The 18,484-nt window shown below is 39.7% G+C and overlaps 1 protein-coding gene and 1 long non-coding RNA gene across 4 annotated transcripts in view; one reads left to right on the forward strand and one right to left on the reverse strand.

Moving 5' to 3' along the window:
- Positions 1–8,910: 8,910 nt before the first annotated feature.
- DOP1B (DOP1 leucine zipper like protein B) overlaps positions 8,911–18,484 on the reverse strand; it is a 61,766-nt gene continuing 52,192 nt past the window's right edge. For all 3 annotated transcript variants that reach the window (XR_014563364.1, XM_083735075.1, XM_083735076.1), the window contains exons 35-37: positions 17,134–17,289; positions 13,980–14,112; positions 8,911–12,093 (exon numbers count right to left, since the gene is read on the reverse strand). Coding sequence is in view for 2 of the 3 variants with exons in the window: in XM_083735075.1 (XP_083591201.1) it covers positions 11,836–12,093; positions 13,980–14,112; positions 17,134–17,289 (547 nt within the window). In the remaining variant the exon portion in view is untranslated. The remainder of the gene's footprint in view (positions 12,094–13,979; positions 14,113–17,133; positions 17,290–18,484) is intronic.
- Positions 12,101–16,639, forward strand: LOC310842892. Its single transcript, XR_014563372.1, has 2 exons — positions 12,101–12,851; positions 16,358–16,639. It is a non-coding gene; the product is annotated as an uncharacterized lncRNA (long non-coding RNA).

Below are 18,484 nucleotides of genomic sequence, written 5' to 3' on the forward strand. Positions count from 1 at the left end.
GGGTGGGCTACTTCTCTGGAACGCAGCCTGTGTAAAAGAGAGAGTCAAGACTGGGAGGGTGGGAGGCTAAATAGAAAGTGTCGCCTTCCGTATATATTTAGAGAGATTTACAAGCTTCAAGAGCCCTCGAAGCGATCGATGGAGGCAAACTGTAGGCAGGGCCGGATTTAGGTTTGATGAGACCTTAAGCTACTGAAGGTAATGGAGCCCTTTATATGTCCCGCTGCCCTTTGTCAACAACAAATTGTCGCTGCTTTTTTGTGTCGAATATATACTATATGGTAATTTATGAACCTAATTGGTATCTAAAGCCATTTGCACGTAACAAAATATGTATTTTATCCAAGTAATTGTTGAATTGAAATACAATTAAGAAGTAGTACCGGTATATTAACAGTGAAATAATTATTAATTTCTAACTTAAAATGATTGGAGGCCCATTACTTACATCATAATGAGGAATCTAATCATAAGCCTGCATTTTTTATCACAGCTTCTACATTTTATCAAGGCTTGTATTTAAAAATGAGCTTAAAAAGATTTTCAAATGTTTCATGCCAGGCAGAGAAAACCTTGGCAATGTTTATCCTCCTAAGACAAGGGGGCCCCCTGATTTATAGCAGAAAAAACAATTCTCAAAGTCATTAAAAAAAAAGGAATTACAGACAACTGACCTTGCAGATTGCAAAACACAATTAGGAATGGGCAAATAGTAAAATGATACCATGGGCCTCTCGTTAAACCTTGAGCTGTATTTTCTAAGGCCAAGAGCAGTGAAAAAAAGGCAACTGGCTTGGCTGGAGAAGAAGCTTCTTTCTATTTTATTTTGAGGCTGGAAAGGAGGGTGAAAGGGGGGGTGTAAACTGAAGAGGCTTCTTTTTAAAAGCTGTTTTTTACTGAGTTCCTTCCTTTTTACTTTGAGAAGCTTTATTCTTTTAAGAGGCTACCTATGATAATGTATGAAATATATTAGCTTAAATATTTTGGCTTAAATGTAATTATGCAAAGGATTTAAGAAATGCTAGATTCTTATTTCATAGAGTCATATTGCAATAGGAGACCAGAGGGGCAAATGAGCCCAGCCTCCTGCCAGACAGGAGACGCCATCAAACACTCTTGATATATAGTTGTCAGGCATTTGTTTAAAAGACCCTCAAATGAAGGAGATCTTTCAATGATGATTAACTCAAGATCCTTGAAGATAAAAATGTAAGATTAACCATTTGTTTTAGAAGGCAATAGGGCAAGGAGGGCAAGAGGTGAGCTGGTAATTAAGATTCCATGTAAGATATATTATTACTTATTTGTCATTTATATATAGCTCTTTGTCTCCCTTATAAGGACAGGAGGAAGTGGGTGTATCTTTTGTGATTGGTTCTAGCAAACAGCCAATAGGAATATTCAACCAGGCTGATTGGACAGAGGCAGCCACAGGAGGAGCAAAGGGGGCTGGATTAAGGAAATATAAGTGCTGGCCAGGATGGCAGGAGGCCAGGCCAGAGCTTGGTAACCATATACCACTGAGCCTCTCATTTATTTGTCTGACAAATAAATTATTATTTTAATTTCTCTATTGCTGCGTTGAATATTTCATTCCAGCTAAGCGTTAACCACAAGCAGAAGGTGCTACAATAGGAGCCCACACAACACTCTTGTGTAGGTTTTATTTTATTTGTTTTTTATCTTATATTTTGGAAGTGTACATAAAGTTTTCCCCCCTTTACATTTTTGGGGGGCTACTTCTCTGGAACGTAAGAGAGTGGGGCCCTAAGCTATAGCTTGTTTAGCTTATACGTAAATCCAGCACTGAGTCTGTAGGTGAATCACAGAATTGTAGAGTTGGAAGGGACCAGCAAAGCTAAGATCCACAGCTCTAAAAAACAATTCAAATAAAATAATTATTACCACAGCTAAAATTGGTACCTTTTTAAAATGAACATAAGTAACCAAAATAGGTCTGTGTACAAGCCATACCTTTAAGTACAGTACATACCCCCTGCCAAGAATTCTGGGAATTTTGGTTTAGCCCTCTCGGAGCTACAATTCCCAGCACTCTTTGCAAACTATAAATTTAAGGCAGTTTTATGCCACTTAAAGGGTCATGGAGAATCCTGGGAATTGTAGTTTGTTAAGGTGCAGTTCTTGGCACCCTTAGCAGACTGCAGTTCCCAGAATTCTCCATGACTGTTACAAATGGTATAATGACTGTTACAAATTGTATAATAGTGCTTTATCTCCATTGTGTGGGTGATAGGTAAAGAAATGTTCCTTTCTAATATTCCTAGATTTGAGGGTTGTTTTGAAAAAGATTTTCAAGCCCGAGAGACTGGCAACCTGAATTAATTTCTTTCTATCTAGTCTTTCCTTCAAAAACAAAAACCCCTCTTATGCACATCCCACACTGCTTAAATTACTCAGTCCCTGCTGTTCTTGAAGCAACTGCTGAAGGGAGATGGGAAGGGTTTCTCTCAATATTCTCTGTACCTTGCACCTTGTACCTAAGAAGGAATTTTGCTCTCCATATTATCTGCACATAATGAGTTTCTGCACCAAGCTTACCTCTGCAATTGTGGTCAGGCAGTTAGCAAACAGTGGCTGTTTGCTAACTCTGGCAGGTCAAGAGTCCATTTCCTGCCTTGCCAGCTAGCAAGAAATTGCAGCCATTTGCAAATCTAACCAGCCTGCTAAGAAGGCCGTTTCCTGCCGTGCTTTTCCTGCCTAGTAATGCAAAGATAAGAAAGACGTGTATAAGCAAAAGGGGAAGTGCTTAGCTAGCAGAAAGACACGTATGAGGAATGTTTAGCAAGCAATATAGATGTGCCATATAAGGGAATAAGTTGAACATTTGCCAGCTGATTGGGGAAGTTTGAGGAAGGAATGGGAGGGGGGAAAATGCTCAAAAGGTATAAGAAAGCTTGCTGAAGTGTATTGCTTTGCAGCCAGTTTTTTTTCCAGGAGCTATCCTGCTGGTTGTCTCTGTGCACAGATTGCAATAAACTCTTTTTCTCCAAAGAGGATTTTGCTTTCCTGGTACTTTTGTTCCCTCCAAGGTCCGGGGATGGCGAGGCTGAAGGTTTAGTCTTGATCGTGTCCCAATATTATTATTGTTTGCTTGCTTGCTTGCTTGCTTGCTTGCTTGCTTGCACAGACTACACCTCTGAGCTTTGCATCACCTCCTCTTAGCCCCACCTCTTGAATTAGGAATAACAACCACTAATGTTTGGGGAAATAAAAAAGATTTCAAATTACGGTAATATTTTGCAATTTTTTTGATGTGTAGTGTTTATAGGTTAAAATGTTGACAGTAAATATAGAAAGGGCTAGCGTGGAGCAGGAATATGCTAGTTACTCAACTAGAGAAGTTTATTCACATTACAACTTCTTTTCTTAAAACAACATGTTAACACAAAAAAAACGCTCAGAGAATCTCAGGTGCTGTAGTTTGGCAAGTTGCTGTGGTTTTCTGAAAGCATTTCCTAAATCCCCCAATTTCAGTTCCCAGGTTTCCTTGAATGTATGGACTTAAACCAGTTTCTGATGCGGATAAGCCTTACGGCCTTTGCACAACAAATGAATTCCCCCAAAGATTCCTGGGAACAGTAGTTTACCCCTCCCAGAACTACAGCTTTGAGCACCCTTAAACTACAGTTCCCAGGATTATTATTTTTTGGCCAGGGGAAATGTGCTTTAAATGTACGGTGTGTAAATCAGTGGCTTTATTTCTGAAGACATGTATAAGATTGTACTATCAGCTACAAAAGGAGTTGAAGCACACAACAATGTTTTTCACATGTATTTCTAATCAGCTAAGTGATCCTTAAGTACCCATTATGTGTACTTCCATGTAATGTATGCTCTAACATACAAAGTGGGTACAAGGAATCACTGCTGCCCATAGATGTGGTGTAGTAACCAGCTGAAGATAGCCCAGATTAAGTGTATGCTGCATGTGCATTTAGTGGGTACTTTAAACTGTAGCTCTTCCATGATCCTTAATAGAGGAATGCATGTGAAAATAATAGCGTGCTGCACTTTGTCTGAACAGAGTCCGCCATTATGTATGCATGCAGCAGTTTCCTGCAATTGGGCACTGGACATTTCAGATGTAAATCTGATTTCTTTCTCTGTGTGAGCTCATGTCTTGATACCCTTTTGTGCATACCTTTGCCTCCTAAGATATGGCTAGTAGGATTGTATGGGAGGGTCTTTTCCATTGTGGGTGCCTCCTTCCATCTTAATTCTAGCAACTGTGTCTATTCCTGAAGAATCCCTGTGTACCTAAATGGATCAGGACAGCTTGGGTGTGACACCAGGTGGTTGCTCTGTGGCTCCTCCCACCTCAAGAACACCAGCAACTGCCTGATTCACCTGTTTTGAACATTATGGCATTTCCCCTCTCTCCTAATCTCTAATTCAAAATTTCACTCTTCCTCCTCCTTCCCAATGCTTCCCTTCTCCCGTTCCCACTGGATTTGCTGCTCCCTAATTCCCCTAGTCCTACCTATATCTTATTGTTATTAAACCAAAGAATGTGTAATTGAAATAATTACATATTTTTCTCTTGCTTCCATTTCCCCCTTCCATTTCCCTAGCTATTATAAACTGGGAGTCCCTTGGGGTAGGGGGAACCTAATGATCTAGCGTACCTGTTGTTGCCTTTTTGTAAAGTGCCATGCACATAGACAGCACTTTATTAATATAATTGTGATAGTGTAATGGTGGTGAAAAACGTAATGCACTGAAATGTACAATAGGACTACAGCATTAACAACAACAGCAGGCAGCAGCTGAAAACATGCAGCAAAGTAAGACACTTTGTGACAACACATACCTCAGAAAACAAATCCTCTGCACCTAAAGGGTGATGAATACCAGTTGTTCAATACACACAACACAGAATGAATTCAAACAACCATTTGTGACTGGCATAATCAGGCTCTCTTTGTTACTTTTGCTCTAGTTTGCCTGATCTTTTTGCCAACAAACTTATGCAGACATTAAGGTTCTATCTTATGATATGTTTTAAAGTTTGTATTGTTATTGTATCACTTCTCAGCCTTTGGGCTAAGATCAAGTGTATTTTGATTGTTGTAAACTGCTTTTATATTTTTAATGAAATTGAGATATAAATTAGTCTGTATCTCAGTCGGATTATAAGAACAATGGTTTAGAGAAGATGGAATGAGTAAGTTATATGGTAATTACCTTATTGTAAGATGGAAAGAAATACTACTGTTTGAATAGGGTTGAAAAGAGTTAATCATAAATCTAATTGAGGAAACCTATGAGAAATAAACACTACCTCAAGAGATGAGCAGTGAGTGAAATCTGAAAAGGGTAGAAAATAATTCATATCTATTAATCATACTGCAGAGGCATCTCTTTGGTATCATGATTTCTGTATACAAAACAAGCCTGTGCACCTAGAGAGAAACCAAAAGGAAGAAAGATCAACATGAATTTTGCCTTTAAAGATGTTTGTTAAGATACTGAGACTGAAACTCAGCTCCTTGCACGAGGAGGAAGTTTGCTGTATTTTAATCTTCAAACTGTGCATTACTCATATGTGTTTTATGTCTAACGTAAAATAGAAAAGGGGCCAAAGAGACCCTCTTGGCCCAAGCGCAGCCATGATTTCTTCTCCCACATTTAGCTGACACCTAGTGCTTTTAGCGGAAGGTTACCCGTAAATGGTCAGACTTCGTGGATGGAAGTTTCCAGCTAGTGTCAAAACAGCAGTGTCCAGCAAGAAGAGGTTGGAAACAAAGACTAATCACATAGCTTGCTTAAAGCTGCTTTTTGAGGAACTAAGTTCTCGCATCTAACTCAAGATAAACCGTAAGGTTTTCCTTTGGATATCCACGCCTAAGCTTAATGCTAATTAGCAACTGCTTGACTTTAGCCCATCATGTCTATGATCACAGATTTTTCACATGTAACAATGTATTGGAACCGTATAAGTGTTTGCCGTGCACTCTGAGGAGTTGTGCAGATTCTTTGGGTGTTAGTCTACTCTCTGCTTTCTGGCATAGCTAAATAAACACTTTGGCTTCCCACCTCGGTATGATTCTTTGGCTACCTTCACCCAAACTCAATTGGACGTTTGTCTACAACACTAGCTCACCATACTATACAGTACTGTCACCGTATAGCGCAATACCTCCAGTTTTACCGCTGATGGCTTGCAATGAGCTAATATCACACTCGTGCAGAGACTGCTGAATCTAGCCTTGCCATTATACCCACTGCTGCACGTACACACATTCCTTAGAAAAAGGGAGCGTGCATGAGTCATGCTTTAGGCCTTTGACCTTGGATTATTTATAACCACTCAGTGCGGCTGGGATTTTTCTCTAAACAGACTCCAGACATGGGAGATGGGCTATTTGAGGCATAGCCCAAGCACGTAGTACAATTACACCCATTTTTCAAAATGGCTGGTAGCAGTGGTAGCTTACAACCACAGAATTTAGAAGAGGGGTTAGCAAACTTTTCCAGCAGGGGCCAGTCCACTGTCCCTCAGACCTTGTGTGGGGCTGGACTATATTTTGGAAAGAAAAAAAATGAACGATTTTTGCCCGCCTGCAAAGAGGCCTGAAGATGCTTCGCTTGACCTGTCCCAGTTGTTGTCCCAATAGCCGCAGTTGGGATTCTCCAGCCAGCCAGGTGCCGTGGCAGGGTAGGAGGCTGTGTTGGCCAGCGAAGACAGAAGCAGCAGCCCCGGCAGAGGAGCCACGGACGGAGGTAGGGGAACCAGGGCATCGCCAGAGCTTTTACCCACCCCGCTGCTGCTTCCTGAGAGGCACTGTGGAGAAGACAACAGCTGCCCAACCCGCAAGCGGCAGCCCTGCAACAACCTGCCTGAACACCATGAAAGGAATGAAGGGACGAGGGGGGGGGAATGAAGGTAACGACCACGAAGAAAGCGTGTGAGGAAGTGGCGCAGAGGAATAAGGAAGGAAGGGCTGAGGGAAAGAGAGGAGGAGGAGGAGGAGGAGGAGGAAAACGCAGCAGCAGCTGGCGTCATCCCCCCCCCCCTTCTCAGTGCCACCCTGCTGAGGGGGGCAGGCAGGCAGGCCGACTCCTGCTGTTGTGGGACAAGATTGCTCTGTACCCGAGGAGAAGTGCCGCCGTATGAGGGAGAGGGAGGGAGAGGGAAAGAACTCGCCTGCTGGCGATACACAATTCCTGGACCAACCATGGGCCAGATCTAGAAGGCAATTGGGCCTGATCCAGCCCGTGGTCCTTAGTTTGCCGACCCATGGTTTAGAATATCTTCTAGGGGTGTAACCTCTACAGCATAGAACGTCTAATAAATTATGAAGCGTTTATATTTTTAAAAAGTCTGCATACATGTACGTTCGTTTAATTCTGTTATCGGTTTTCTGGCCTGGCTGTGTGAAACAGCAATCCGTGTGCGCGGACAGGCTAAATATTATCAGAGAGATCTCAGAATGCACTCCCAGTTGCTTTAAGATGAGACTATAAATTTGTAAGTACCCAGGGAACACCACAATAAAGCAATGAAGATTTCTGACAGGTCACGTGAGTCACAATATAATAGCCAGGAAACGAAACTTTTTAGAAAGAGTACACACCCTCTTTAGTCACATATTAGCCTGTATCTGGATTGAGTCCTACTTCCCAGTATTGGCACCATGGATGGAAAACAATGAACAGATGTACACCATATTAGATACAGCAGATATATTGTTATAGAAAGTGGTTCATCTAACCCGGGGGTTGTTGCCCCGGAGCTGGTTTAATTGATTTCCCTTCCATTGATTCCAAAACGAGACAGTCTGTTTTAAGGGGAACACACTACAGGACAACCACGGAAAACACCCCTACCTTTTGGCCTGCCAGCATGAGCAATCACTTTTTCTTCCTTGTCTGAAACTTATAAGCTCAATGCTGACCTTCAAGTACTGTAATTATTTAGACTTTAGCCTGATATCAGGTAATAGTACTGAGCTATAAAACAGCAAATACAAAAATATACCCCCCCATTTAACCCCCAAAATATGGTGTTTGCTAACACTGCCAAAGGAAAATTATTTTGAGAATCTTGGTTTTACAACTTGACTATTTTGTTATTTTACTGTTTTGTTGTTTATTTGCATTTATTGTTATTTAGAAAGGTGGAATGCAAGGATTAGAAATAACTAAAACTGCAAAATACAAGGAAAATTAACAGGAAAAAGACCAAGCTTTTGATGTTTCAAGAGGTATTTCTGAAGCCTTATTTACCTAGGGATCCATCAGCCTCGCCATCCCCGGACCTTGGAGGGAACAAAAGTACCAGGAAAGCAACTTCTTTGGAGAAAAAGAGTTTATTGAAATCTGTGCACAGAGACAATCTGTGCACAGAGACAACCAGCAGGATAGCTCCTGAAAACTGGCTGTGTCTCAAGACACTTCAGCAGACTTTCTTATACTTTTCTGAACACTCTCCCCCCTCCCATACCCTTTACAGACTTTCCCCATCAGCTGGCAAATGTTCAACTTATTATTGCTTGCTTAACACATCTTTCTGCCGGCTAAGCACTTCCTCATACGTGTCTTTCTGCTAGTTAAGCACTCCCCCCTCCCCTCTTGCTTGTATGTGTCTTTTCTTATTTTTGCATTAGTAAGCATAAGCACAGGAAGGGGGCCTCTTTGGCAGGCCTGGTTAAATCTGCAAACAGCAGCTAAAATATTTCTGCAAGCTAAGAGACGGACTCTTGACCCGCCAGCCAATTTTAGCAATTAGTCACTTGCTTTGTGCTAACCGTCTGGCCAATATTTGCAGAAGTGAGATTAGCACAGGATTAGCACAGGAATTTGCTGCAGATAGTAATTGAGAGCAACCTTTCTTAGGTACAAAGTACAAAGCACAGAGAACCCCGAGAGAAATCCTTCCCATCTCCCTTTATTTCAACACAATGTTTAATATGAAAGTTACATTCAATTACACAGTACAACTTTACACAGCAGCCATTCTCTCAGTTACTACATTAGACTCTTCTTTGGCAATATATTTTAATACCACAAATGTCTCCTGTTTTTTTTTAGTACTTTAAGGATGTTTTCTAAGGTGTACCAACTACAAAACCCATAATTTTTAAAGTAGTAATATCCATTAAAGCAACAATCAAATTTGCATTTTCTTTATATTTTATATCAGTAGTAGGAAAACAAATGTCAGTAGCAATATGAGAAATTATTCCCCAAATTAGCAAATACAAATATTTAAATCAATTTAACTAATGCAGCTGTAAGTTATGAATAGTAACTCAGAAACATTATAATGGACCAGAGAATCACAAATCTAACTCCGTGTTGTTATTCCTATTCCCAAAATGGAATTATTTTTGCACAACAAGATGTGGGAAACTGGCCCTGAAGAAACAAAGGCAGGATGCTGTTTGTTACATTGAATGTGAACCTGCAGTATGTGATATTTAGTAGACATCAAGCAACAACACTTCTAGTAGACAGGTTGATGTAATTTTGTAGAAAATTAAGAAAATGTTTAAATGGCATGAACTGATAAATAGGATAGTCCTCAGATGGTTTCAAAGAAAGGGATGGTTTCAAAGAAGAATGAAAGTAGAAGAAAGCTTAGTGAGAGATGTAATCTTGATTGGTACAGCAAGTTACTAATTAAATGCCAAGTATCTACCTACTTCTGTGGGTTGAAAATGGCGTGAACTGTATTGTGAAATATCTGAGATTAGCTGCACTTCACAGTACTAGTAATAGGACAAGAAAGAATGGAATACACAGAGAGTTCCTTATCATACAACTAAGGTTGCAAATGAAGACTTTTCTGTTTCCCTGAGTGTTGGCAACATTTGCTTAAAGTTTTGAAATTGTTTTAAAATTCCAATGAACGCGTAATATTGGAGCGGCAAGGTATGCTTTAAAATGGATACACCACCTTCATACCTTTGATAAAGCAGCTTATGAAATTAATTTACATTCAGATGAATTTAATTTCACATTCATAATGAGGGTTTAGCTTAGAAGCATAATTTCATCATCACTTTACCAAATATATTAACAAGCAAAGGCTTATTTTAGTCCCTTTAACATAATTACAATAAAGCATGTAATGCATGTATCAGCATTTTATTTAGTATCAAAATGAATTCCGAAACCCCATTATTAATTGGCCGGTAGATAAGAACACACAAATAGTCTACTATATAAAATGTTGAAAGAATGTTGTCAGAAACCTTTGTACTATACACCACGTGTTTTTGGTACTGGTGGGCAGTTTTCTAAAAAGTGACAACACTGCAATAAAAAAGGAAAAAGGAAAACACCTCTTGGCTTTAATTATTCAAATCCAAGTGTTCCACAAAAATATTGCACACACACACAAAAACGTGCGGCACAATTCATCCATATCCAAGGACTTTTAAGCCCCATTGATTTCAGTGGAGAGATTTAAATAGATTAAAAAAATTCCTACTGAAGGAAATGGGAAATAAAAGTGCTCAGGTTTGGCTGGATTCTGCCAGGTCTTTTTTTTTAGGAAGTGAAGGTGCTAGATATATCAATATTGTGGGGGAAAGGAAATACATGCTAAAGAAATAGTATTATTTACATCAACAGTTATAAAAATAGGAAAGCATAATATCCAATACATTTAAAGAACAGGCTAGCAATTCTGTTTATCTAGACTTCTTGTTTTAACACTTTTTCCAGTTGAAGCTAGCATAACACCCATCTAGCCAATACCCTCCACAAATCCTAGTCTGCTTGTGCATTACAAATGCTCTGCCAGAAAGATGGCAGAACCAAAACCTTCTCCCTCGAATTACCCTAAATCACAACAAAAGCAGTTGTTTCCAGTCTTCTGCAACACTTTAAAAGAGGAAATATTTATCTGCACAGATGTTTTCGTGCAGCACTGTGAAGTATTTGCTTAGAAAATTAAGTACCTCTAATGCTACATTTTATCATATATACATGCCTTTCAAGAATTGTGCAGTCCCTATGCACACAATTTTTAATGTTTTTCTCTTTTGTAATTAAAAAAAGAGAGATTTTCCTGATTTTTAAAAAATGTTTTTCTAGGCCTAAACATAATTCAGCAATGACTCAGCAAACTACAGAAGACAATAATGACTTTAAAACCAGTCAAATAAATTTCCAATAATTTCTTTTTTCCTTCTTAGTTGTATATATCCTATGCAAACATATCCCTTGTAACCTAAAATCTTATGAATCTTTACCAAAAAGCAATTTCCATTAAGATGAGCAAGGCCTACTCCATATGCTTGTAGGCTTAGGCTGTAAAGGCTACGGCAGAAGGATCACAGATATTTTGTTAGAAAATATTTGTTAAAAGATATTCGTACCACATGCTATTTTGTTTGCATCTGCTAACTACAGAGATGTTCAGAGGCAGGACTAAAATAACTTCAGAAGAGTGTTCCCATCTGCCAACAAGCCTGTTATAAACATTCCATGTTTATATCTTGATCCTGTCTTTAAAATTTCCTATGAATTATAGTCTTGTTCAGATTGATTTGCTATCTATTGCCTTCATTACATGAGGAACTAAAGTATGCTTGTTTTACTTTGGAAGTAAAACAAACAAACAAAAATCATCTTAAGACATGTGCACATTCATAATGCTAATTTGCTTCCACAAAACCTGAGGCGACATGCAACTTATCAACAAGACATAGAACAGGTGAAAGATTACATCAGTGGGGAAAAACAAACTGAAGTAAAATTGGCAACATTAAAATGTTTCATTCTCATATTTACATTTTTTCAATACAATTGAAACTGAGTGACAATTACAACCTTCGTATAATGCAAGTACTTTAAAGCATATTAACTTTCCATATTTTCTATAAAGTCATGCTCCACACACTCTTCCAGTAGTTTCAGTGTCCTTGTTCCACTGCCAGTTGGATAGTCCAGTTTGAAATCCTTTGAGCTATGCGTATTCAGTGCCTTGCTGCTTTCAGTTTTAAAAGCACAGCTTAGTATTCTGAAGAATGGCATTAACTGTGTGATGCTCGAGATAGAACGAAGGTCCAAAAGAGGGAAGCTATAGTGCTTTGTTGCTCTCTCATTGGTAGTTTGATCCTGTAAGAACACAAAAAAATTAAAGTTGCAAATACACATTTACAGGAATTTTGTTTAGTATATAAACTGAAACATGTATTGAATACTGGGATTTTAATTTTAATTCAGCAGTTTTTAACACTGTACAATTAGTTTATTTTACCAAAGCTTAGATAACAGGTTTTTCAATTCCAACAATTCCAACCGCTTTCCTTTTTTAGATTACAATCATACCTTAGTTTTCGAACAGCTTAGTTCTCAAACATTTTGGCCCCCGAACATCACAAACCTGGAAGTGACTGTTCCGGTTTGTGAACTATTTTTGGAAGCCGAACGTCTGGTGGGGCTTCTGCAGCTTCCAATTGGCTGAAGGAGCAAAAAAGCGGCTTCCGGCGCTGACCACCATGGTGATCAGTTGTGCCCATGCCAGCAGAGTCGCTTCGCGTGGCTAATTGAGGATGATATGGGAGTAATTATCCTCACAAAACTCCCCCAGGGCCGGGGGATGCTAGCTTCACCCGCAGATCGTCCAATACCTCCCACCCGTTCCGAAGGAATGCGGGGGGGGGGGGCAGGGGGCTCTGGGTGTTATGCACCACGCATAATCGACAACTCTCCAAAGCCAACGCCATGAGTGGAAGTACTCCTGTTAAGGTGATATTTGGATTTAATTAACAGGCATGCTCTGAATTAGGGGAGATAGAGACTGATTCAGTTGGCAGGTTGTCTTGAGGGCTAAGGTTTCGATCTGGAGAAGGACTTCTGTCACAATTGGAATGGTATGTTGGTGGGGGTGTGAGCCTCCATTTTTTACTCTCGATATATTTTATACTTGCTGTTTTATTCAACAAATCTCCCCCAAAATGTTAAATGATTTGAAAATGCAAGCAGGATTTAAAGCCCATTTGATTATTTCTATGGGTTAACTAAAGGATGGAACTGTGTAGAATCTTGATTAGGATTTGGCAACGACCCTAACTGGAACGATAAAAAGAATTCTTGACTAGATTTATCAGGGTTTGGGGAAGAATCTGCTCATTAACAGTTGGAATGAGATCACAGTACAAAATCTTGGATATCTGCCCGGGGTTAATGGCGGGATGCCAGACTTCTTTGTTTTGGAGTGATGCACTGAAAATTACCCTTGTGTGCAGAAACGAAACCAACAGAGTTGCTGAGACTTTTGGATGACAACAGTAAGAAGAAGCTCAGAAAATATTCTACACAGAATAACACAGGATTAACCCTCTTGCTAAATTAACAGATGGACTATTTAAAGGCGAAAGAAAATTGTCGGATCAGTGACTGACAAAATAAAAGAAGGATTAACACAAGAATTGTATTATTTGGACTAAATTCTATTGCAGGTCATTAGATCATTATGGCCCAAACCTCAGAGCATGGGAAGCCACACAAAGTTATGTGATATGGTATGGTATAATTGGTTATTTTATTTGGATTATATTATAATTTGGAATTGTATTAATGTGGCCTACTGGATTATAAAAATAGAATATTAATAAAAATATTATTTAAAAAACCCACAATTGGCTGAAGTAGCTTCCTGCAGCCAATCAGAAGCTGCGCTTTGGTTTCTGAACGTTTTGGAAGTCAAATGGACTTCTGGAACGGATTCCGTTCAACTTCCAAGGTACAATTGTACTTCCCTTTTTTTTACTATGCTTGGGCATGGATTGTGCTAGTTGCACCATATGCTAGGCCACTATTCTGACTTGGAAGGCTTATTTAATATTGTTGTCAAGTAAGAAACATGATACAAATATACTATATAAAAATATAATCTGGACAGTCAGGATGTTTAGGTTTCAAAATGTAGCTAGGTAATCCTTCTAAACAAACTATGAAATCATTAGAACTATGAAAACCAACTGAAATTTAGACTTTACCCCATATTTCCGCTTTATTAAGTCCACAATTCTAACAATATGTGGTTTGCATTCCTGATGATTTTCCATTAGATCTGAGGATGTCATGCTGTAAGCCTGTGTGTCTACCTCTGGAACAAAGGCCCACCTGTACCTGGAAACAAAAAGCATTTTGATATCAGGAAGCATACACAGGAGGAAACTATTTTGAGAACATTGGTTAAGAAAGAAAAGAATAAACATTCTTGCCCAACTATTGTCAACAAGCAGATTTACTTAATGAGAAGGATGGTAGTTCAGGTCCCTCTTTTCCTGATTCTCATTTGGCAGAGCAGAACGTATTTACTGACATTTTCTCCACATTCATCCAGATATGCTTGTCATTTTGAGATGCTTTTGGATTTATATGCAAAACATATGTTGGGCCTTCATTCCAAACCAGAAATTCTATTCTACTACAAGGACAAAAACTAATGTTTCCATTGGTTTCAAACACTGAAATGAAGCACCAATGTGCAAACTCTAGTTTGATACTGCAGTAATTACTTTGATGTAGCAGGCCTCTTGTTTTCTGCAAGAGTGCTTAACCTGCAGCCTGGATGCAGCTGCCAAGCTATGGTGTGGCATCTGATCAAGGCCTGTATTTTAAAATGAGCTTAAAGATATATTTGCAAATGTTTGTATGCCAGGCAGAAGACCAGCTGGCTAAGGACTTTGGCAGATGTTTATCCTCCTGGACAAGGGCCCCCCTGATTTATAGCAGGAGCCAAAATTCTCAAAGTTGTAAAAGGGAATTATAGGCTGGGAGCAAAAAGGTTACACTGACCCCACATATTACAGAATACAATCAAGCTGCAAAAACACTAATTAAGAGTTAGTAAATAGTAGGATTTATTGTTTAACAGAAAATAATACCATGTGCCTCCCATTAGAGACTTTAGCCACATTTTCCCAAGGTTAAAGGGCAAGAGCTAATGGTTAAAGGGCAAGAGCTAAGCAGCTGGCCAGGAAAGGGGGGTGTAAATTGAAGAGTTTTACTTTAAAAAGCTATCTATGTTAATGTATGAGATTTGTTGGCTTAAATGTAATGATGCAAAGGATTTAGAAAGTAAGAAATGTTAGATTCTTATTTTAGATTCTTATTTCATTGATGGTGTGTGAGAATGTGAACCCAAGATCTCTGTTTAAGACAAAATGTAAGACAGAATGAGCATCTATTTTAGCCATCTATTTTGGAATGGAGGGGCAAGAAGGGCAAAAGGTGATCTGGTAATTAAGGTGCCTTGTTGAGGCAAATGTAAGATATATGGCTACTTGTTTGCCATTTATGGATAGAAGGAAATATAGCTCTTTGTCTCCCATAAAAGGTAATAGGAAATGGGTGTATTTTTATGATTGGTTCTAGCAAACAGCCAATAGGAATTTCAACCAGGCTGATTGGACAGAGGCAGCCAAAGGAGGAGCAAGGGGGCTGGGTTGAGGAAATATAAGTGCTGGCCATCAGGGCTGGAGCATAGGCAGAGCTTTGGTAACCATATACCACTGTGCCTATCATTTATTTGTCTGACAAATAAATTATTATTTTAATTTCTCTATTGCTGCGTTGAATATTTCATTCCAGCTAAGCGTTAACCACAAGCAGGGTGCTACAATGGGAAATGACCTGTCAGCCCCTACAGGCTTATCTGCTGATTTGATTGAGTTAAAGTATTCTCCCTGATCTTTAGACGGCAATCTCTACAGACCAGCCAGAGTACGTTATCTCTTGATCTCAGGAAATAAGATCCCTCTGGCTGCTCTTTCAAGAGTAAAATGCAGTATTTTCCCTCATCCCAGCAATGGATGGGATATGCTGCCTTTTTACTTTGTACAGATCCTTTTGTGCACAGTAAAAGGAAGTTTGTAACCACCTGAGTGCTCTGGGAGGAAGGGCTGGGAATGCTGATAATGTGTGTTTGTGTGAGTGCACATGAGAAAGTGAGCATGAGCTGTGTGACTGCATGTCTGGTGAGGGTCCATGTGTTCTGTACATGTAGTTTGCATGTGTGCGCACTCCCACACTTGCATTGGCCATGTTTGTCACTGACCCATGGTTCTCAGAGGGATGGATGACCGTTAACACAGCCCACAGGTTGAAAAAGGTTAGCCACCCCTATTCTATGGGGAAATGCTGCTGATGAAGTTATGCCAGTTCACCACTGTTCTTTATGGCCCTTTCACTTAAGAAAACAATTTTATTATGGGAAGCCCTTCTCATGTAAAAAGTTGTGAGGTTCTCTACACAGTCCTTCTATGTGACAAGTGTAAATGTCTATTCCACTGTGGTGAAAACCTATTCCTGGTTAAGGAATGAGTTAATCCTCCATAAGTTGGTAAAAAAATGTGCTGTTTTCCCCCAGGGTGCAGGTACAGACAACTTGTGACTGTCTTAGTCTTTGTGCTGTGCAGCCTTAGCATGTAGTTCTGGCCTATATCAGAAGCATTCTGCATAGAGACAACTTGTGGAGAAGAGACAGAAGACTGAAGTTGCAGGAGTTTGGTGGCCTTGGACTTGCTGAGAACTTTAAGCAAGGACTCTGAAAGCTGAAAACCTTCTCTGGGCTCAGAGAGAGAAGCCTTCTTGAAGTAACTGTGTAGAGTGTGTTTTGTATTTATTAAGTAAAACCACCTCTGTTACACTTTGGCTGCTGTGGGAAATTGAATCACTTTGCTGAACTTCTAACAGCACACAATCATCCAACAGGTTATTGGGCACAATCATTCAACTCGTTTCGGTTCAACACACATGACCAATGGACAGCGCCATCTCTCTTCCTTCACACCATCAGGGTGGGAGCAACTAATGTAGGTTTGGCAGTGAACTGTGCAGAGGACATTAGTGGGGTGCCTATTCTTATTGCAGCACCATAAACTAAACTATCACACCACAAAGGCAAAAAGGCACCCACCACATTTTCTACTTATGAATTGAAAGTTTCCAGGTGGCAATGGGACACTAGGAAAGCAGGATACAATCTGGCCTCCCTGCATATGGATGGCTCACAAAGAGAAAAAAGGCCAGGGGGAAAATGCAGCAAAGGGATGTACAAGGGCTACCTGATGACCTTCACATGCTCTCGTGTCTCAACATGCTGCGCTATCTGACTGTCATAGGAATAAAAATAAGCATGCTTACATCTGAAACAATTGCATCTTGTCAGGTGGGAAAGAAAGTGCAGTGTCCAAGAATTTGCAGGCTGATAAATACAAGGAGAGCTCATTCTGCTGTATGTCACCAAGCAATGGGCCATTGCCCTCTGATGTTTTCTGTTTACTTATTTTACTGTTGTGCCTGTGAAATTAATAAATATGAAAATTAAGGATTGAAACACATACATGGCTAGCTATATTTAATCTTGGATTTTTAAAGAAAAGGTAAATGCTGAATAAGAGGCAAACCAAAAATGACTTACAAATTTATATCCTTGCAGTTATATCCCACCTTTCTTCCATCATGTACCTCAGGGAGACCCTGGGGTTTTTCTAGGAGGTCTCCCATCCAGCCACGTACCAGAAACCCATTTTAACTTCAGCAAGTTGGTGGCTTCATGTGCTTTCTTACCATATCCTAGGTGAAGCCCTGCCTAACAGGTACATACATATAGATCTGATGCCCACTTATGGGGAAAAGGCGGGAGGTGATTTTAAAAGGGAAAATGGCAAACTGGGAAAAGACCAAAGAGCGCCCTACTCAAAATCACAGTTTCTCATAAAAGGAAAATGAGAGAGCTGGGACTTTGTGTGTAACCTGCAGCTTGCTTCTGCGAGGTAGCAGCTATTAGACATGCTATTTATAAAACAAATGTGCTACATCTGAAAAGACTTTGGAAGGTGGTTATCGAGCCCCCAGAGGTTCTGTTCCACAGGGACAGGTCCACTTTGGCCTCAAGTGTTTTCTCGAGGATTTTCTCCCATGTAAGCAAATAGTTGATATTCAAATATAATGCTAAGCCAGAACAATTTATCAGCAATAGCAGTATCCATTATAGCATTCAAATTTCTGATGTGAAATTTGATCTTTTATCAAATATTCCAACCCATCTAGCAAAAAAGGGGCACATCACTATTCTATCCCACATATCTTACTTTTCAGCTTTCAGAAATACAACTTCTAAATAAGGAGCTATTCCACTACCAAATCTTTTGTGTATCTGCAAGCTTTGGCTTCTCTTTTTCTCCCTTGAAATTACTGGCCTGGTTTCAGACAAATGTTCATTCCCCGAAGTGACTGCAGTATAAAAACTATGATCTGCATTTGTGAATCAGCCATCACAGTCTAGTAACACAGACAGAACTCTCAAAGTCATTTCAAGTACATTTATTTTCAATTTAGTCTGGCCACACCTGTCAGCTGCCATCAGGTGCTGAGTTATCAGATGTTGAGGGGGAAATATATATATAAATACATGCGTGGACCAGCCCATTGTCTTCCCTACAATGATCCTCATCCTATTTTATTTGTGTAAACCTGGGAACACAAGAAATTA

This window comes from Podarcis gaigeae, assembly GCF_964106915.1.
Source record: "Podarcis gaigeae genome assembly, chromosome: 4".
NCBI lineage: Eukaryota > Metazoa > Chordata > Lepidosauria > Squamata > Lacertidae > Podarcis > Podarcis gaigeae.